Source organism: Eretmochelys imbricata, chromosome 5 (assembly GCF_965152235.1).
Source record: "Eretmochelys imbricata isolate rEreImb1 chromosome 5, rEreImb1.hap1, whole genome shotgun sequence".
Classification (NCBI taxonomy): domain Eukaryota; kingdom Metazoa; phylum Chordata; order Testudines; family Cheloniidae; genus Eretmochelys; species Eretmochelys imbricata.
Genome location: NC_135576.1, coordinates 134,268,030 through 134,289,873, shown reverse-complemented (window position 1 = coordinate 134,289,873; position 21,844 = coordinate 134,268,030). Strand labels below are relative to the sequence as shown.

The 21,844-nt window shown below is 51.1% G+C and overlaps 1 protein-coding gene across 1 annotated transcript in view; it reads left to right on the top strand.

Moving 5' to 3' along the window:
- Nucleotides 1-20,870, top strand: part of CORO2A (coronin 2A) — a 45,002-nt gene extending 24,132 nt beyond the window's left edge. The window contains exons 5-11 of the mRNA XM_077816536.1: nt 2,605-2,721; nt 3,277-3,381; nt 5,324-5,420; nt 15,468-15,580; nt 18,445-18,535; nt 18,819-19,090; nt 20,739-20,870. Of these exons, the coding sequence (XP_077672662.1) occupies nt 2,605-2,721; nt 3,277-3,381; nt 5,324-5,420; nt 15,468-15,580; nt 18,445-18,535; nt 18,819-19,090; nt 20,739-20,870 (927 nt within the window). The remainder of the gene's footprint in view (nt 1-2,604; nt 2,722-3,276; nt 3,382-5,323; nt 5,421-15,467; nt 15,581-18,444; nt 18,536-18,818; nt 19,091-20,738) is intronic.
- Nucleotides 20,871-21,844: the final 974 nt, after the last annotated feature.

Genomic DNA, 21,844 nt, shown 5'->3' with positions numbered 1-21,844 from the left:
GGCTTCAGGGGGCTCCAGACCGGCCCGACGGAGGCTGCTAGGGGAAAAATCTTCCGGCTACCCTGCACGTGTGCGTGCGCACAGCTGATTGGAATGGACACGAACGACACATCTCGAAGACCAACAGGTACGAGAAGGTGAGTCACCGTCTTTTCTCTTCCGCACTGATGTATTCCAGCTGGGGATGGCTGCTTCTGTGGGCAGCATTGCACAAGGGGCCAGGTGGAGGCAGGATATGTGACTTGGGCTGATGTGGGGAATTCTGGAGCGGATTATTCAGCGTGCTCCGTCTGAGCCCCAGTCCAGCGCCCTGGTGTTCCAGAGCGGCCGGGCTAAACCCTCCAGTTAAACTGGAGTTCGTCTGTGGAGCAGTGCATGCCAGCCGGAGCGTAGCCCTGCCCATCTGTGAGGAAGAGGGGCAAATTCTTTCAAAAGAGATTAAATTGGAAATGTGTCCATGATGTGTCCCTAAGTGGTGCTGCAAGTTCCTCCAGCAGAGGCCTGGATGAAACGGAGCCTGCTTCCAAGAGGAAATCAATTGGATGCTGTTGCTCTAATCTCTAGCAGCCATTTCTCAGCCTCTCTCAACACAGCTTGGTGTGACTTGCTCGTCTTGACAGCCTGGCCGCTGCTTTTGGACAGTCCTTAGCATGTGAAGTAACATCGTGCTGCCTTACAGCAGCACTCCTTCCCCACCGGCAGAATAAACCTGGAAACCGCAACAGAAACAGAGTGACTGGGGCGAAACGCTGCTCTCCTCTGTGAGCTCGCACATCCCGGGGCCGTGCTTTGTTAGAACGGATCTCATGGTGCCTGTCAAGGGTCTCCAGCAGCAGATCTCCCTCTGCATGCTAACAGCTACTGGCTGCCACCCAGGAGAGGCAAACAGCACTGTGCTCAGTATCCGAATTTATACCCTGAATTCACTGCTTTGCAGCCATCTACTTCTCGGAAGGGAAAACATAAAGATTTCCGTTCTCCTATGCACCCCTGCCTCATCCCCTCACCTGACTGGTTCCCGTAACACCTCATGCCACTCTTGCCTGTCTGCCTTTCTTATGCTCACTTCAACCTCCTGCTTCTTGCCCACCTCATCCCCTCATTCTCTCACTCCCCCCTGAAATTCACCATGTTTGGGTTAGTTTCCCACCTAGACACTATGGTGCGTGGTGTCCTGGGAATAGATGGCAAGGGATCCAGGTCTGTGTTGTCCCCTTGCCAGTGTCTGTTTGAATAGTCCTCTCTGACTCGGTGGGAGAGATTGCAGGGCCACACTGTGCAAGTACACAAAAGCTTCTACATTAAAACCCATAACTAGCCGCAGCCTACGTAACATTTCTGCTGGCAGGGTAGCAGTATTCTGGCATGTGGCTCCTGCAAGCTGCAGCCGCTAGAGGGCCCCATGGTCTCCCTCTTATGCACTCCAGCGCAGTGTAAAGCTGATCGCTGGGCTTTTCACAAAGGCCCCAGGGGAGCTGGGCCTCTTGCTGCCCTCTGTGCCACACTGCTGCCATTGTTGCAGCAGGGCAAGCAGCCCAGCCCTGTACGACTAGGGTTGCCAACTTTTTAATTGCAGAAAACTGAACACCCTTGCCCTGCCCCCTGCCCCACCCTTTCCCCAAGGCCCTGCCCCCCGCTCACTCCATCCCCCTCCCTCTGTAGCTCACTCTCCACATCCTCGCTCACTCGCTCATTTTCATCGGGCTGGGGTAGGGGGTTGGTGTGCAGGAGGGGTTTGGAGGGTGGGCCTGAGGGGTTTGGAGTGTGGGAGGGGGCTCTGGGCTGGGGAAGGTGATTGGGGTGTGGGAGGGGGTGAAGGCTCTGGGGTGGGGCTGGGGATGAAGGGCTTGGAGTGCAGGAGGGAGCTCCCAGGTAGAGCCGAGGGGTTCAGAGTATGGGAGAGGGCTCAGGGATGGGGCAGGGTGTTGGGGCGCAGAAGGAGGTTCAGGGTGTGGGCTCCAGGCGGTGCTGACCTCAGGCAGCTCCTGGGAAGTGGTGACATGTCCCTCCAGCTCCTGGGCGGCAAGGGGGCTCCATGTGCCACCAGCCCCTGCAGGCGCCACCTGCACAGCTCCCATTGGCTGCAGTTCCTGGCCAATGGGAGCTCTGGAGCCAGCACTCAGGGTGGTGCCCTGGAGCAGGGGCGGACAGCACGTGGAGCCCCCCTGGCTGCACCTCTGCTTAGGAGCCGGAGGGACATGGCTGCTTCCCAGGAGCTGGGCACGGAGCCTGCCTGCCCTGCTAGCACTGTGGCCAACCAGACTTTTAGCATCCCGATCAGCTGTGCTGATGGGAGCTGCCAGGATCCCTTTTTGACTGGGAGTTCCGATTGAAAACCAGATGCCTGGCAACCCTACGTGCGACCTGCACTCCCGTTGCTGCAGCAGGGCAAGCAACCCAGCCCCATGTGACCTGCGCTGCCGTTGCTGGCAGATGTGCAGTGAGATCCCCATTCGGTGGGGCTTCAGGAGAAGGGGGCAGTTTGTGCCTTTTCTGCTCAGCAAACTCAAATAAGCTTTGGACAGCAATGAGAAAAAAAAGGTCTCCCCATGCCTGGATTTCCCATGTGACCATGACAGTAATGTGCTGTGTGTCTCCTTACAGGAAGCCAGCTGCAAGTCTCACAGAGTGAATAAAGTTTTGTTTCTAGGAAACATGAAAAAGCTGCTCTCTACTGGAACATCCCGCTGGAATAGCAGGCAAATTGCACTATGGGAGCAGGTGAGTCAGAATCAGCAATCCCGCCATAGATTGCCCAGTTTTCCTCACAATTGGGATTCCTCATTACTTTCACTTTAATCCTTGTGCCTGCGAAATACCCAAGAATTAATTTGTAGCTAAGTTCCAAGCTGGTCTGTCAAGCTAAAAACTCTTAGGTGGATCCTGGCTTTTGTGTATAAAATGTTATTAAATAGAAACTAATTGGTGAAGAAGCAAGGCAGGCTGAGAGCATGGCAATAATGCAAACAGAAATGGAAGCAATCTTCTAGCATTGGAAGGGGTGCCTAGTATGGGAGGGAGCAGTTTCAAAGGAGCTATGGGCCGGCAGCAGGCGGACGGGAGCAGCATGTCCATACTCCAGACCTGCAATAAGAAGTGTAAAGAGTCTTCTGCGTATCCCTCCCTCCGTGGCCATGGGCCCGCTCAGAACTGCCCTCCCTCCCACAAATCCAGTGGGAGCAACAGTGGGACTCAGGGTCAGATGCTCTAGGGCATTTTCAGGCATGGCACTAAGCTTCTGAGAGCGGCTGTTTCTCTCTCCTTTGACATGCCCAGGGTGATCTTTCTGTGCCTTTAGTTGAGGAGGATCTGGATGGCTCCTCCGGGCTGCTGTTCCCGTTCTATGACTCTGACACTCGCATGCTGTATGTGGTGAGCAAGGTAAGTGCTTTTTCTTTGAATTAACATCAACGCCACCAATTCTGTTCCCAACTACGCTGCTTTTATGCCATTGGCTTCAGTGGAGTTACTCCCGATTTACACTTGCTTGAGTGAGATGAGAATCACGCCATTATGCTTTAACTGAAGGTCCCCAATGAAGCAATAAGACACTTATTGGATAATAGACAGATACTAACTGTGAATCAGGTCTTCAGTATTAACTGCAAAATCACGTATTGCCAGGACATCCCACAGTCTTTGCCAAAGATGAGCAAAAAAAGTAGCAGGAAAAGACTTCACTTGCACTCACTAGAAGTGAGGCTGAAAAGATGGGATTTCACTCTGCTCTTAAAAGCCTTTGGGGCTCACTTGTCCAAGTATGGATCACAAATTGCTGTGCATTGTCTAGTCTGGTACGCATTTGGGGTCCACATGTTCTCCTGTTTGGCTCATTATATGACAGGCAGAAAAAAGTGCTTTCGTGTGTTGATCTGAAAGTTCCCAAAGTCCTGATGTGTCTAGCTCTTTAATCCTTACCCCAAAGTCCTGATGTGTCTAGCTCTTTAATCCTTACCCCAAAGTCCTGATGTGTCTAGCTCTTTAATCCTTACCCCAAAGTCCTGATGTGTCTAGCTCTTTAATCCTTACCCCACGCGCAAACAAGCCTAACACTAACACTAAGCACATGAGCTAGCTGCCTTTGTGGGAGTGAAGTCCAGCAAGCTCAGGAGTACTTGCCATGTCAGGGCCCAGGTGAGCAAAGGTCTGTCAGCTTCTGTCCCCTCTCTTTGTAGGGCCTGAGAATCAAATAATAGAGATACGTCTACCCCAAACTGAGCTGCACCCCCATGTAGTGGGCAGCCCAGGGCAGAGGCACTACTGAACACCTAAAATCCAGAATCATAGACATGTAGGGCTGGAAGGGACCTCACAAAGTCATCGAGTCCAGCCCCTACGCTGAGGCAGGACCAAATATACCTAGGCCATCCCTGACAGGTGTTTTGTCCAACGTGTTCTTAAAAACCTCCAATGAGGGGGATTCCACAACCTCCCTTGGAAGCCTGTTCCAGAGTTTAACTATCCTTACAGTTAGCAAGTTTTTCCTAATATCGAACCAAAATCTCCCTTGCTGCAGATTAAGCCCGTTACTTCTTGTCCTACCTTCAGTGGACATGGAGAACAATTAATCAGTCTTCTTTATAACCGCCTTTAACATGTTTGAAGGCTGTGATCAGGTCCTGCCTCAGTCTTTTGCAAGACTAATCATGTCCAGTTTCTTTAACCTTTCCTGATAGGTCAGGTTTTCTAAACAGTTGAGCATTTTTGTTTCTCTCCTCTGGACTCTGGCAACTCAGAGTTTAACAGTTTACTCCAGCTGAGGCCCCACCAGTGCCCCATAGAGGTGGACTGTTACCTCCTGGTATCTTACTTATGACACTCCTGTTAATACCCGCTGGAATATTAGCCTTTTTCACAACTGCATCACATTGTTGACTCATATTCAATTTGTGATCCACTGTAACCCCCAGATCCTTTTCAGCAATAGCCATCGTTCACCATCTAGCCAGTTATTCTCCATTTTGCAGTTGTGCTTTTGATTTCCCTTCCTAAGTGTAGTACTATAAATCAATGATACACCTTCACCTGGAATACTGGCTTCCATTTTGGTCACTCTCTGACTAAAAGGACATAACAGATAGATATAAAAGGGGTTCAGAGACCAGTGGAGGAAAAATGTTAGAGGCTAGGAAAATACTTTTATATGGAAGGAGACTGGAAAGATTGGGACGGTTTAGTTTAGAGAGGAAACAAATACAAGGTAATATGATAGCGCTTTAAAAGACCAATGGGCATTAGAGAAGGTAAACCAGGTGACCACCTTGGGCTCCCCCTCTTCTGCAGGGGCTAAGCAATGCCTTGTGTTCTCTCTTGTCATCTCTAGGGAGATGGGAACATACGATACTATGAGATAAGCTCTGAGAAGCCGCATCTGAACTACCTGATGGAATACCGCTCCCATCTACCACAGAAAGGAATCGGTGAGTTTTTATCATATAGGTGTCATCTCACTAGGGGCCCAATCCCACACCCTGAGGGAATCCAGTGGGAGTGTAGGACTGGCCCAAAATACCATGGGTTTTGGTGAGAAGACAGGGGGCCCAGTTCTGCTCTCACTCAGTGTTACACTGTTGTAAATCACAGATCCATAGACTCCTAAAACCAAAAGGGATTGTTATGATCATCTAATCTGAACCCCACCAGAACCCAGCCAGAAAACCTTGCCCAGTGAGCCCTGCAGTCGTCCCTGTCCCTCCCCTCCCACCCCCAAGAGCTCCCAGCTGAGCTAGAGCGGATCTTTTAGAAAGTCATCCAGTCTTGATATAAAGACTGCAAATGATGGAAAATCCCCCATATCTTTGGGAAACTGCTTCAGTGGCTATTTACCCCTGCTGTTAAAATGTGCGTCTTATTCCTAGTTTGAACTTTGCTGACTTTGCTTCCAGTCTGGGATCTCCTTGTGCTTTTGCCTGCTACACTAAAGAGCTCTCCAGTATCAGCCATCTTCTCCTCAAGCAGGGACTTACAGACAGTGTTTAAATAGTCTTTTAACCATCTTTTCGATAGGCTAATTAGATTGAACTGATGCCTCTAATGGAAAGCTTGGTTCCCAGTCCTCAGATTATTCCTATGGCTCTTCCCTAAATCTTCCTCAATTTTAAATCTGGGGCAATGGTATCCCCAGTGATGTGTACAGAAGTAACAGCACTGCCCTATTGCTACATGATATTCCCCTGTTATCATGTCTCAGGACTACATTAGCTTTTCAGGCCACATCCTGGCACTTGGAGCACGTGTTCAGTTGGTTTCCAGCATGACCCCTAAGTTCTTTTCAGCATCACTGCTTCCCCGTCCATCTGACTTTGTTCCTAGGTGTAAGACCTTGCTTTTGGTTATATTAAGACACAGTTTACTGCAAGCCAGGTTGGTTTGTAGAACTGCCCTCTCCTTACTGTTATTTACCATTCCACCAATTGTGTCATCTGTAAATTTTACCTGCAAAGATTTTATAACTTCTTCCAGATCATTGTTTAAAATAGCGAATAGAATTGTGCTGAGAACTCATCCCCGTGGAGCCCCACACCACTGGGTGACAATTTTCCATTTGCAATTGCTTTTGAGATCTATCAGTTAGCCGGTTTTTCATCTATTCAATATATGCCATATTGATTTTGTATAGTGCTAGCTTTTAATCGGAATAGCATGTGGTACTAAGTCAGAGACCTCTCACGACTTTCAGTACATCAACACAATTACCTTTATCAGCCTAACTTGTAACCTCATCAAGAAATGCTGTCAAATGTATTTGTCAAGAAGACCTTTCCAGTGTTACCAAAATCTAGTCCACTGAATGTAGCGGGGGAAATATACACTGAGCTGACTTTGGGGTCAAGACAAGGAGCAGCCACCTTTTAAATCAGATCAAATGCGCCTTAGACAGGAGGATTTATTAACTTTAAAAGTAAATGAAGCTGCTCTAAACACTCAGCAGTAGTTCAGGACTAAAGAAGGCTCATCAGTGGAGGACTTAGGGCCACATCCAGCCCCAGCCAAACACCTGTACAAAGGTTGCTCCACCTGTACAAAGGCAGAGCCATGCTGCCGAGCAGGTTGCAGCCTGCCCCACCCTGCTTCTTGCTGTTTTCTTGGGTGTGTTTTTCCAGTTACTACTGCAACTGGCTAATTGCCTGGCATGGCTATTGCACCCTGGAGTCTGCGAGCAGGGATCTGGCCACCCCAGCCACCTCTCCCTTCGATGTGCTCTGAAACAAATGTGGGGACTTGTTGTGTGGGCTAATGTTTGTTCTGCACTGCCATGGAGGTGAGTGGGCCTGCGGGCGCACTGGGCTGCGGGAGCACTGCACTGTTCACCACCTTGCAGACTGGGTAGTCAGGACTGTGCATTTGTTGCAGGATGCAGACTGACAGGGCTGCTCCAATGGCTTCCTTTGATCACCTGCTGCATTGCCCAACCCTCTCTGCTCCCCTGAGGCACAGTGCAGGATCTGCTGCTGGAGACTTTAAATCTTCTGCAGAGGATGATGTAGTGGTCTGAGCCTCAGCTCTGCAATCCCCACATCTCTGGCAGAGCCAGCTCAGTCCTTCATCTTTCTGATGCAGACTGAATGAGTCTCCTGCAGGGCAGGAATGTGCAGTGCCAGGCACTGGCTGCTATGCATGGATGTTAAGGTCATTGGCCTGATGGGCTCTCACATGCAGGGTGCAAATCAGGGTGTAACTCCATTAAGATGAGTGCAGTTACACCAGTATAAAACTGACGAGAGTGAGAGGAGAATCAACCCCTGCAGTTAGAGAGAGTTTTGCATTGAGGCACTTGGTGAAAATCTGGAGTGGCTGAAAGCTGGGCCAGTCCCAGTTACTCCAATTAAAATATACTTATCTCCTGTTGGACTCTTAGCTCTTAATATGATCCTTATGCAAGAAGGGCAATGCTTAAAATTGTAGCACACTGTGGTTACATTTCAAGGCAATTATTCTTAGTAAAATTACAGAACTACCTCCGGGTTTGTGCTGTCTGCAGATAATCTCCACAGGCAAAATAATACCACAGGTCTGTACAGACAGGTTTCTGGCTTTTGCTCCTGCCACCTACTTTGAATTGCTCATTAGATGCTGTGGCCAGGGCACCTGTTCCATGCTACACTGGATCAACACTTGAGGAAGCCAGCATCTCATCATGGAGTACACATTCATCTTCCCCAAGCACTGTTTTCTGCAGCGTCTAGTCGAATCGAGTGGCAGCAGGGCACCTGTTCCATGCTACACTGGATCAACACTTGAGGAAGCCAGCATCTCATCATGGAGTACACATTCATCTTCCCCAAGCACTGTTTTCTGCAGCGTCTAGTCGAATCGAGTGGCAGCAGGAGAAGGATGCTGGTTTATATAGTGCGTAGTTCAGACAGCTTCCAAAGTCAGGCAGAGCTGGGGTAAGGACCATGCCCAGAAACACACAGCTGCCATGTTATGCTCAGTAATAGCACACGAAGCCTGGGAGATTAAACTCTTCTTACTGAGAGCTCGATTTTGACTAGCCCTAATGTGCCCATGTAGGGAGGTATAATAACCCTCCCCCACTCACACACACAGCTCCCCTGCTTGACCAAAGCAGACTTCATGCAGCTGCTGTGCCCCCAGGAACAAGTGAATGGAGAGGGGCAGGAAGTGGTCAGAGCCTTGACTCCACCCTCCAGAATGTATGGAAGTGCTCCCCAGTACCGTGTGAGAGAGCTTGCCCACACATGGTCTCTAGTACTCAGAGACTGGCTTCAGCCCTGACGCAGGAGGTTTAAGAGCCCTGCCAAAATGTGTTTTACCATTAAAACTTGGGAGTTTCTTATTGGCCATAAAGAAGGCTAGTCCCTCTTGCTAAATTCTGGGTCTCAGTGACTTCCTGTGGCAATGAGTTCCTGTCATGGGGCCCTCACTCCTTGGGGCTGCTTTGGGGATTCGCTCTCTTCCAGGTGCAATGCCTTGACCTGTTGTCCCCTCCTTCACTCTGCAGCCCCACTCTCACGCCAGGAGCTGCAGCTTCCTCTTAGTGACTTGCCGCTCCAGCCAGGTTGCTGTGTGCTTTTCCCACCCACTCTGTCAGTGGCTAGTAGGGGAACCTGGGCCCACCCACAAATCCAGGTTCCAAGCCAGGCACCCTACAGCACTCAGCCAAGACCTGCTCAGTCCCCAACCTTGATGCTCTCTCCCTGGGCTGCTTCCTACTTGCCTCCCACAGGTTTTTTTCTCCACCTGCCTCTCTTCTGGGAATGCCCTTCCCTCAGGGTCAGGCTCTTGGGGTCTTACTCTTTCCCTGGTGTAATGGGGTTGGCATCCACCTCTCGCCTGCACCCCTTAGTCAATGGTTTGTTCGGCAGGTCTTCAGTGACTCAGTCTTTATCTTCTCCCGGCCCTGGTATGGGGACGTACCCCCAGCAGCCAGCCAGGAGCTCCTTCTTAGCTCCCCTGGTCCCTGTATGCACTGAGCTGTCTGTGGTCCCGCTGCTCTTCCAGCCAGGCCAGGAACCCAGGACTCTCTCTTGCAGGCCCAGACAGCAACTGACTGACCCTGTCTCTGCTTCCCCTCTGATTGGCTGCTTCCACTGCTTCCAAAAATCTTGGAGGATTTTTCTTCTGCTCCTCTCTGGGATTGGGTGTAGCAGGACCCTCAGGCCTCCAACAGGGGCCTCTGGGCCTAGTCCACCCTGTCTACCTGGATTCCCTCCTTCCCTCTCTCATGCACAGAGGGTGGCTGTAGCCTTCCTCACTGCAGCCATCTCTGTTGGCCGCTTCCTGGCTTTTTACTAGCCCAGCACATACCTGCTCAGCTGAGCTTCATGCTGCAGTCAGGGGTTGCTTCTCCAGCCTAATCCCCGCATGCGGGGTCCATCATAACTGGCCTTTTCCAGCTTCCGTAAGCCTTTCAGGGCTGTTGTGGGGTGAACGCAGGGCTAATCACAAGTTGTGGGAAGAAGTGCATCCTTTTTATCGGATTTGAATTTCCCACTTTTCAATGCCATTGAATGTCCCCTTGGCCTTGCATTCTGAGACAGAGAAAACAGGACCTCCCCATCGCACATCTCTGGGCCAGTCACTGTTTTATAGACTTCTGTCATGTTCCTCTCCAAAATAACAAACCCAGTCTGTTCAGTCACTCCTCATAGGGGAGTGTTTCCAGGCCCTTGATCATACACCCTCATTTCCGTGGAGCGAAAAAGGAAATTCTGCATGCACAACATTAATTTCTGCACAAAAGCTGCATGGGCAGTAGCTCAGAATTCCCCCAGGAATGTATAATGGTGCTAACACTTTCCTATCTCTACTGGAAATACTTTGCCTGATGCAACCTAGGAGTGCATCGGCCTTTTTCACAGCTACATCATATTGGCAGCTCATAGTCATCCTGTGATCAACCAATACATGCAGGTCTTCCTCCTCCTCTGTCACTTCCAATGTATACGTCCCCAGCTTATAGCAAAAATTTTTGTTGTTAGTCCCTAAGTGCATGACCTTGCAATTTGCACTATTAAATTTCATCCTTTTTCTATTACTCCAGTTTTCAGGGTCCTCCAGATCTTCTTTAATGATATTCTGATCCTCCTCCATACTGGGAGTACCTCCCAACTTTGTGTCATTATGATGGAGTGTACAAATTCCACACTGAGCAACAAGGGCTTATTTTGGGCGCAGCCAGCCCCGCCCTGCCACATCTGCAGCAAATGCTCCATCTGCTGGAGGAATTAAAAGGCAGCAAATTAGCTCAGTTGGGGAGTAGCACTGAAGGTGAACAGACCTGCAGCCCACAGGTCCAGCAGAGCAGAGCAAAACGAAAGCTAAAGGCTCTGACGCGGCTGCCCAGAGGGGTCCTCCATGAAGAAAGGGAGGACCTCTTTAGAGACAAGCAGAGAGGGAAGTATCGTGTGGCCCTGGACAGTGATGACTTCCTCCTGCTTCCTTGTGATTTGGATTTTCCCACCAGGCGAAGGCCTTGGACTGAAGTGACCCCAGGTGGGAAGATGAGAGGAAGAGGCTGAGGGAGAACAGCCTTAAGTAGTCTTGGTTGCCAGGTTACTGGTAGCCCAAGGGGCCCTGGGTCAGAGCCCAGTGGAGTGGGAGGGCTCTGACCTAGGGCCCTCCCCACCAGCAGTCTCAGGGCTAACCATGTAGGCCTGTTTCTCTTGTGGGCATCCAGGCCGCCATTATCAGGAATGTCCCTATATGGAGTACAGCTGTGGGCAAGTATGGACGGCAGGGAGCCGTGCCCGGAAGCACGCTCCAGCAAAACTAACAGTTCCTGTACAAATAAATGGGACTGAGGTAATAGGTCTAGTAGCCTCGGGGTGTGAGCAAACACTTGGTCCGGGACGACCTGGTCCTCAACCCTGAAGCCCTTGGAGAGACCATCTTCCTGTAGTACATTCATGGGGATATTAAATCCTACCCCAGTGCCTGGGTAGAGGTCACCATAGGGGATAACATGAGACCCCTCGTAGTAGGGCAAGCCCCAACCCAAGCCTACCCTGTTATCTTGGGTCAGGATTGGGAGCACTTTTCTGACCTATTGAGGGGATGAAGACCTGTTCCTGGGAGCCCGGAGGAAGCGCCCGAGGGAACCAAGGCAGGGAGGGAACCCTTACCCGTGATCCTGGTGGGACTGGGTGAGGAGCAGGACCCCAGGGAGGGGGGTTCCCACCGAGAGAATGCTGCCAGAAGATCCACCAAATCAGGAGACGTTACAAACCCTGCTCCTGGAAGGGAGTTACTGACCCAAGAGATGGATTTTGTGGAGGACCAGAGGGAGGATAAGACCTTGACCCATGCATATGAACAATTTCCAGTGATTAACAGTGAGGTCATAGATCCCCACAGGGCTGTGCAGTACCCACACTTTGAGCTCCAAGAGGAATGCTTATATCAGCTGGAAAAGGACCATCGGACGGGGGAAATCCATTCACAACTCCTTGTCCCTCGGCCGTATAGGTGAGAAGTCATGCGATTGGCCCACGCCATCCCCTCCACAGGCCACCTTGGACGGGAGAAAACTCTGGCCCGGCTCTTAGACCGCTTCTTCTAGCCTGGCATACCTCAAGAAGTAAAAAACTTCTGCAACTCCTGCCCGGAATGCCAGCTAGTCAGGCCAAAAGGGGGGATGAAAGCCCCCCCTTGTCCCTCCTCCGGTCATCGATGTCCCCTTCAGATGAATTGGGAGAGAGCTTGTCGGCCCCCTGGAAAAAAGTGCTGCCAGATCGAAACACCTATTGGTGATAACTGATTCTGCGACTCGCTATCCGGAGGCAATCCAGCTACGTAACACCAAAGCAAAGACTATTCCCATGGAACTTTTGAAAGTCTTTGCTCAAGTAGGAGTTCCCAAGGAGATTCTCACTGACCAAGGTACCAATTTCACATCCCGCTTGATGAAACAGGTCAGTGAGATTTTAAGAATAAAGAGCCTCCAGACCTCCATTTATCACCCGTGAACGGATAGCCTGGTTGAACGCTTCAACCGAACCCTGAAGCAGATGCTGAAAAGGTTTATGGCAAAAGACGTCCGCCATTGGGATCAATTGATTCCCCCCCCCCCCCCCCCCCGTTTGCCATTCAGGAAGTCTCCCATACAGGCTTCTCCCCATTTGAGCTCTTGTATTGGAGATGGCCCCGGGGAATCCTCGACCTGGTCCGGGAGATGTGGGAAGGACAAACTCTGAGAGCCCAGAATGTCCTACAGTACGTGTTGAGACTTAGGGGGAGACTGGAGACTGTGGGAGCTGTGGTTAAAGAAAATCTCCTCACCGCCCAACAAACCCAGGAAGGCTCCTATAACAAGGGAGCGCAGGTACGCACTTTCAGGCCAGGCAATCAGGTCCTCGTTCTACTCCCAAGTATGGAGTCTAAACTATTGGCCAAGTTGCAGGGGCCCTATGAAATTGTGCACCAACTCAGGCCAGTCAATTATGAGGTTAGACAACCTGACAAACGGAAACCCACCCAGGTCTATCACATCAACCTGCTGAAGGCATGGAAAGAACAAGAAAGTCTATTCATCAACCCTGTACCCCCCAGAACCAGAACTGGGGCCCCAAGTACCTTACGCCCTGTCCCCAGAGGCTATACAGAAGGGGGAACAACTTTGCCCTGAACAAGGAGCCCAGGTGCAGTGCCTAGTGAAAGCCTTCCCAATGGTGTTTTCCTCCCTACCACCTCACGCACCATCACATCCAAACTGAACCTGGACAGATCGTCCGGGAGAACCCCTGGCTGCTTCCCCGGAAAGTGCGTGAGGCGGTAAAACAGGAAGTCCAGACTATGTTGGAGCTTGGGGTCATTGAGGAATCCCACAGCGAGTGGCGAAGCCCTGTCATATTAGTCCCAAAGCCGGATGGCACCGTCTGGGTTTGCATTGATTTCAGAAAGGCTAATGTGATCTCCAGATTTGATGCCTACCCCATGCCCCATGTAGATGGATTACTAGACCGGCTGGGCGAAGATCAGTACATCACCACCTTAGAGTTAACAAAGGGGTATCGGCAAATCCCATTCACACCAGAATCGCAAGAAAAAAAACACTTTTGCCACTCCTTTCGGTCTTTACCAGTTTCGAACTATGCCCTTTGGACTCCATGGGGTATCTGCAACATTCCAGCGCCTTATGGACCAGGTGTTGCAGCCCCATAACTCATACTCTGCAGTCTATTTTGGTGATGTGGTCATCTAAGGCCGAACCTGGGAAGAACATCTGGCCCAACTGGCGGCTGTGTTCTGCTCCCTGCACAGGCTGGACTAACAGCAAATCCTGGAAAATGTACAATCGGAGAAGAGAAAACCATCTACCTGGGATACATTTTGGGGAAAGGCCAGATCCAGCCTCTTACAGATAAATTCCAAGCCCTCAAGGACACCCCATGACCTACCAACAAGAAACATGTCAGGAGATTTTCGGGACTGCTGGCTACTACTGCCAGTTTGTATTGAGGTTCTTGAAAATCGTGCTCCTCTCACTGATCTCATCATGAACGACAGCTCCAAGAAAGTACACTGGTCCAAAGCCTTTCAAGAATTGAAAGAACACCTCTGTACAGAACCAGTCTTATTCAGTCCAGACTTCTCCAAAGAATTTATTTTGCCGACAGATGCTTCCGATGTGGGACTCTGTGCTGGAAATAAAGAGGGAGGAACACCCAGTGCTCTATTTGAGCTGCAAGCTGTTCCCACGAGAACAAGCCTACTCTGTCATAGAAAATGGGCCATAGACTCGCTCCGATACTATCTCCTGGGAAACCCATTCAAGCTCATCACCGACAATGTCCTGTTAAGATGGCTAAACACCATGAAGGACACAAACCCCCGGCCTGATACGCTGGTACCTGTCTCTCCAGCTCTACGTGTTCCAAATTCAGCATCGAGATAGAAAAGCTCACCAGAATGCTGACTTCTTTTCTAGAGAAGGGGGGGAGCAATTGGATGGCCCCAACTCCCCTGGCTCCATCTTGAGGGGGAGGGTGTGTGACGGGGTGTACAAACCCCACACTGAGCAACAAGGGCATACGGGCTCATTTTGGGCTCAGCCAGCCCCGCCCCGCCACACCTGCAGCAAACGCTCCATCTGCTGGAGGAATTAAAAGGCAGCGAATTAGCTCAGTTGGGGAGCAGCACTGAAGGTGAGCAGACCTGCAGCCTGTAGCTCCAGCAGAGCAGAGCAAAACGAAACCTAACGGCTCTGAAGCAGCTGCCCAGAGGGGCCCTCCGTAAAGAAAGGGAGGACCCTCTTTAGAGACAAACAGAGAGGGAAGTATCGTGTGGCCCTGGACAGTGGCGACTACCTCCTGCTTCCTTTTGATTTGATTTTCCCACCAGGCGAAGGCCTTGGACTGAGGTGACTCTAGGGGAGGAGACGAGAGGAAGAGGCTGAGGGAGAACAGCCTTAAGTAGTCTTGGTTGCCAGGTTACTGGTAGCCCAAGGGGCCCTGGGTCGGAGCCTGATGGAGTGGGAGGGCCCAGGCTCCCTTCCCCACAACCCCCTTGGCAGTCCAGGGTTGTGGCTGTGACCACTATGCCATGCTTCCCAACCAGACTCTGAGTGGAGACCATTACAATTTTTATTATCACACTTCCACTTTATGTGCCAAAGTCATTAATGAAAACGATAAATAAGATTGGTCCCTGAAGTGGGATCACTGGCAGTCGGGGGTGCAGACTCCCCTACCCCTCTCCATGTCTGTGCAGCCAAGGTAGCCCATCATCAGGTGCTTGACGCCTGTCTGCTTCAGAAGGAATCCAGCTCTCAACCAAACATACTGTATCACTTAGGGAGATGGGAATTCCCCCCAGGGTCCCACAGCCATTTGTCCAGTACAAGCCAGCTGGCTCTTTGTAATGTCACTTGAAAAGAGAAGGGGCTGTACCTGCCCTCTGAGGCATGTGTCCGGCGGGAGGGTCAATACGCCCACATGGGATGTTTGCTGGTGGAAGGGCGATGTTACAAACCCCACCTGCCATTTCTTCTGCTCTCTCCTCAGGAATCATGCCAAAGAGGGGCCTTGACGTGTCGGCCTGCGAGATCTTCCGGTTCTACAAACTGATCCCAGGCAAAAGCCTGATTGAGCCCGTCTCTATGATTGTGCCTCGCCGGGTAGGTGTGCATCAGCAGCCCTCTCACTCACAGCCACTGTGCCTGATAGTGCACTACTGAGCCGGGAGGGGGAGGCGCGGGCTGAGCGGGTTTCCTTTGTAAGCTCTGTGGCCTAGAACCGACCAGAGCAGGGAGCTGACAGGGCAAGGCAGCACCTTGTGTATACAGGAACTGTGCATCATTTGGGGACATTGAGGTATAATTGGGGTACGTTTTGTACCCAGGGCTGCTGTTTTGGAGATCAGCCCGTTGGGGACCCCCTGGGCAAAACCTGGACAATGACTGGGCTCAGGGTCACCCTGATGGAGGGTGATGGTTGGGTAAGAGGACCTGGAGAAAGCCAGGAGTAGGGAAAGAGAGTGTATGCTTCTGGGCTGCTGTACTTCTCTGGGGGGTAGGGCGTCTGTGGAGGGTCATTCGTTTCTGAAAGAGCTGAGCTGAAAGAAGCAGCTGTACCCTGCGGAGGGAGCGGAGCAGCTGTGGGGATCTGGTCCTCAGCGGAGAGCTGGTGTTTACGGGCGGAGTGGAGTAGCTGTCCCAGCATGCTGCGAGCTCTCGACCACACCCAGAGGCTGGAGCAGTGCAGCAGTTTGACCAGCTGATGGAGAGCAGCTGTTCAGAGGGGATGGCTCATTCTGCGGGTGGGTTTAGTTTGGGACTGTGACTCCTGCACGTTAGGGTAGTGGTGATAGAAATCGGTACGTGATAAGGTTTATACAAGTTCACCCTGTCATTTCCCTTCCCTTTCTTCCGTAAAGTTTTCCTGTTGAAAACCCTCTGGAAATGGGGAATAAATTGCCTATCAAAGGCACCGGAGTGCTATAGATCTACCTATAGGCTCCCAGGTTACTGGTTTGGGGCTCCAAGTGGAGTAATTTAAGTTTTAGAAAAAAAGCCTTTAAAAGTGCATCCCCAGCCCTTGATTGCTGCCAAGGCCACTGGCAGAAGGGTTGCTCCTTTCTGAGACTGCCTTGGAGCCAGGTGCTCAGCTGAGGTAAAGGGGGAATCTGCATTGAAGTAGCAGCCCTGAGCTGATTCTCACCAGCCCGGGGTTTGGCACAGGTTGTTCCCTCCTGACACATCCTCATGGGCCCATGCTTCAGAATGCAGGAACTGTTCTTCTCCTGCCTGGTGGTCCCCTGTGTCACCTTGTGTGGGGATGGAGTCACTGAAATGAGTGTGAATGGCTTGAGAACTGCCTAGCTGTGAACGTTCTCAGACACAGCCTCCCCAAAGAGCCATTTATAAGAAGGGTGGCATGACCTGATCGAGCACGGTTACCACCGGTACCAGGCTGTCTACACTGCGTGTGCTCTGGTGTAGAAGACACTGATAAATACGTTCTGACAGCGGAAGCTGCAGCCCCGTTTATAAACTGGTCAGGCTCTAACCAGGCAGGGCAAGAGGTACAGCTTCGGGGTGCAAGGCGAAGGAGGGGCATATGTGCGTATTACCCAGCCAGCCCAGTTCATAAGCCTATGGCAGCATTGTGCAGTCGGCTGGTCCCTCAGTGTGGAGAGGACATGCACCAGGCTTTGTAAACTGAGCTGGGGTTTCCCAAGCACTTCACACAAAATACACTGTCTTAGGTAAAGTATAAAACAGATTTATTAACTACAGACATATACATTTGAAGTGATTACAAGTGGCAGGCATAAAAGATCAGAGAAAGTTCCTGAAGAAAATAAAAGATAAACACACAATCTAAATCTTAAACCTTATTACATTAAGTAGTATTTAGATCAGCAATTTTCTCACCTCACTGGATGTTACAGTTCTTAATGCACAGGCTTCTCTTAAGCCTGGACCAGTCTCCTCATATGACCATTGTCTTCTCGGCATTCCTGTTGCTTCCAGCGTAGGTGGGGGAGGAGAAAGGCAAAGGCATATTGCAACTGTTTTCTGTTTTATATCCTTAGTCCTGGTGCCGAGAAGACACTTGCCGAGACCTGTCTTGGTGAGCTTTGCTGAGTCACTGGGTGGAGCAATCTCCTGGTGTGGTCTTGTGCAGCTGGTCATAGAGCTGAGCAGTCCCCATTGTGTGGTGCTTGGGCAGCTGTCATGGATTGTAAATCCCTTGATTACAACTCCCCTGCTGATTAATGGTCACTGAGCACCCTCCTGGGCGCGGTTTGCCTTCTCCGTATGTCACTAGCGAACTTACAACATATTTCAGTAACAACCGTACAGCAAAATCTCATAACTTCATACACACTAATGACGATATACATATTTGGACAGAAGAACAGGTTTCAGGAGATCATGACCTTTCATATGATACCTTACATGGCATGCGTTGTATGAAATATCACAGCCATATGTGAATAATGAATATGGGGGTTGCAGGGTGCCATTTTGAGGTACAGTGTATCACACTACTCCAGCACTTTCAAACCATCCAACTCCTTCCTGCTTGTGCTTTGTCTTTAATATCCACCCTGGCTGAAATCCTGACCCTACTGAAGTTAATGGGAACTTTGTCACTAACGCCAGTGGTGGCTGGATTCCCCCTTCATATGGTGCTTGCATAAATAACAGTCTAACTGAAATGAACTAAAAAGTGTCTGGCAAAATTCCCCTCTTCCAATGCAAGTAAGTGTTGAGCAAAGGAGAGGAATGTCTCCGGCTATTTTGTTGTCACCCTCCTTCTAGTAGAGGGGAGCCACATGGATTTGGTGTCAGGCCTAGTAAATTTTCATGGCAAATTTGAAGGTCATAAAACAAAACGGGGCTGTTGGGATCAGTCATTGTGAAATGCTCCCATGGCTATTCTCTCAGGCTGAAAATTCTGCTTCCCAGTGACATGCTGAAGCTGTCCATAGCTGGCAGGGGCAGCTGTGACTGTGCTGTCTGTGTATTTGCAGTCGGAGTTGTACCAGGAAGACATCTACCCACTGACAGCTGGAGCCCAGCCAGCACTCTCGGCGCAGGAATGGCTGAATGGAATTAACAAAGGTCAGGCTTGCAGAAAGAGGAGAGTCAAACATTGATTGGATTGTCTGGTGTAGACACACAATGTCATTAGCTATTTTACCCGTTGGCTATTGGAAAACCATGGCAGAGGGAAAAACATGTCAGTAACAAATCTCTACTGTGAGTGGCGCAGAGCCATCTCTGTTGTGTATTGCCTTTGGAAATAACTCCACACTTGAGCCTGATTATTTGAACCTACAGATCTCCTGTGTTTTGTTCAGTGCTGATGGGATGTGTGCTAACCATTCACCTACTTGCATTGTAGGTCCTGTCCTGGTATCTTTGAAACCAGGCTCTGAAATCCTGAATTCCTTGCCACAATTTCCTAAGAAAGAACCATCACTGCGGTCCACAGAATCAAACTGGTACCAGGACAGGACAGAAAGAATGGCAATGAAGGAAATTCAGAAGCAAAGTGGGATCCAAGAAAAGAGAGGCCAGAAAAAAGTGGAAGAAAGATTGCAGGAAGACAGACAAATGCGGCTTTCAAATGGCTTCGACTTATTCGAGTGTCCTCCACCCAAAACCGAGAACGAGGTCTGGCTGTGGGAAAGCATATGGGCATGGGGGGAGAATTACATACAGCTGGCAAAGCATGCAAACTGCAGAATGTTTTGAACTGAAAAACAATGCCAAAGGTCTGCAGTGTGGGACTTGGGTGCATTAGCAGAGCTAAAGAAACCCCCCACTTCACTGCCAGCATGCCGGGCACACAACTAGCACTGGCCAAGACCTGTCCATGTCCCTACCCCCCAGGAGTTCACAATGTACACAGACAAAGGAATGGTTACCATGGCCATTGGACAGATGGGAACTGAGCCCCAGAGAGACTGATCTACAGTCTACACTCTACAGATCTACAGATCTCCTGGTCTACACTACAGAGTTAGGTCAACATAAGGCAGCTTACGTCGACCTAACTCTCCAAGTGTCCACACTAAAATATAGCTCCCACAGATGTAAAGCGCCTACCACGCTGACTTAATAACCTCACCTCTGTGAGAGGCATAGCCCTTAGGTGGATGTCATTGTCAGGGTCAGTGTAGACACTGTGTTATTTCCATTGCCTGTTGGCTGTCAGCCCTGCACAGGGCTCGCAGCTGGAACCCGCCCTGGGCTGTCAGCCAGTCCCAGGGCTCCCTTTCACAGCAGGGAGCCTACCAGAAGTGAAATTGACATTCTTGTCGGTTTCATGGCTGCTATGATTTCACATTTGGTCTCTGGCTGTCAGCCCTGGGGCGAGAGGGCTCTGGCAGGCGAGCTCTGCACGACTGTCAGTGCCCCACACTCCGACTGTCAGTGCCCCACTTCAGTAAGTGCAAGCTCTTCTGGTGAGGACGTACACTGCCAGCAGAAGGAGGGTCGTGTGGACCGCAACAGCCAATTGAATTACTGCAGTGGCTGTAGGTGGACCTAATGTAAATTGACCTAATTTTGTAGTGTAGACAGGCCCTCAGTGTCTACACTTAAAATGTACGTCCCACCGATGTAACTCACCCACTATACTGATTTAATACTCCACCTCCGCAAGAGGTGTAGTGCTTCGGTCAATGTAGTTAGGTCAGTGCAGCATCAGTGTAGACACCGTGTTGCTTACGTTGTGTGTGGATGCCTTTCAGAAGCCATCACACTCACAGTTAAATCGATGCAAGCGTTCCGGGTGAGGGTGCGCACTGCTGACACAAGGAGCGTAGTGTGGATGTGTAAAAGCGATTTAATTACTTTGGTGGCTGTACATTGATGTAACTTAGGTCGACTTAATTTTGTAGTGTAGACTTACCCTGACTGACTTGCCTAAGGGCGCACGGGGAGTCAGTGGCATAGCCTGGAATTGGACCCAGGTGTCCTGAGTGCCAGGGCAGTGTTTTAGCAACCAGCCCATTGGTGGATTGGAGTCACCTTGCCTGCGGGTGGGGCTGGGATGAAAAGAAATGCATATTCTTCTGTCTCTTTCCTTTCCTGTGTGTTTCGGACGTAGAGCTTTGCTGGGACCTGGCCAGGGCAAGGTACCTAGTCTAAGCTGTCAGGTAGTGGCAGCAGTGCCTAGCTGCTTTGGGAGGGTCTGGGCACCCTGGTTTTTGCTCTGGTGCTGTAGAGCTGCAGGTGAGCAGAGACGTTCATGTGCATTTTGCCTAGACCCAGCTGGGGCACAACAGAAATAAACAGAATGCTGTTTGCTTTACAGCTGCTGCAGATGTTTTACCGCCAGCAGGAAGAAATCCGGAGACTGCGAGAGCTGGTTAGCCAGAGGGACATCCAAATCAAACAGCTAGAACTGGAGATTAAAAACATCTGCATGGACTCGGGCAGGTACTGAGGTGACAGGCCCACTCTGCAGCCATGGCATGCACTGTGCCTGCGGCAGACGCCCTGCTGCCTCACGAGAACGACTCGTTTATGTTTTGCATTGGGGAAAAGGAGGTGAAAGCAGTGCAGACTTCCTCTGGCTCCCGTAGGACGGCAGGCGGGTGGCTGTGTGCTGCATGTGGATCTGCTTGGCTGCTCTACAGTTCTCTCACGGCAGGTGTTCCCAGGTTAAAGGTGCTTCTAGAGCTGCAGCCAAGTCCGAGGAGACTGAGGCTGGAGCCGTGCAGGAAAGGCTCTGGTCTGCGGCCTCCCTGTGACTCCCCTGCGCACCGCAAGGGCGCTGGAGCAGGGCTGCAGCCTCCTTGTGACTCCCCTGCATCCTGCAGGCCTGTGGCTTTACGCATGGGGCCTGCCGTCAGCCTGTGCTTGGACTGCAGCTGCAGTGGCCTTGCCCTCCGTGGCAGGTGGGGACGGCTGCCAGTGCCAGACAAGTGCTGTATGGAGTGGAGCCCTCAGCCGTAGCCCCTATCTCAGAGGAACCATCACGACACCCAGAGGGGAACTGGCCCCTGCTGCTGCTCTTCCCCTGGCCCCCACAAAAAGAGTGTTTAGTGGGGAGGGTCATGAGAGCAATGAACTCCTGCTGCAGGCTGGACACTACCTCCCCTTGTTCTGGTGCAGCAGAAAGCCCCCAGGGCAGGCTGGATAGCAGCCCCTGTCCTCTACAGGGGCTAATCCAAACCAGGGGCACCGGAACGGGGGGGCCAGAGGCCATGGCTCCCATCACTTTTAAAAGTGGGAGGGCATAGCCGCTTTTTTCCTGTCTTAAGGGCGGTGGAGAAGAGCAAGCGGCTGGCAGGGCCTTGGGGGGAAGAGGTGGAGTGAGGGTGGGGCCCTGGGGGAAGGAGTGGGGGTGGGGCCGCAGTTCAGGCACCAGTGACCACTGCACTTCTAGTGAGCTTCTGGCGCTCCTGATCCGGCCCC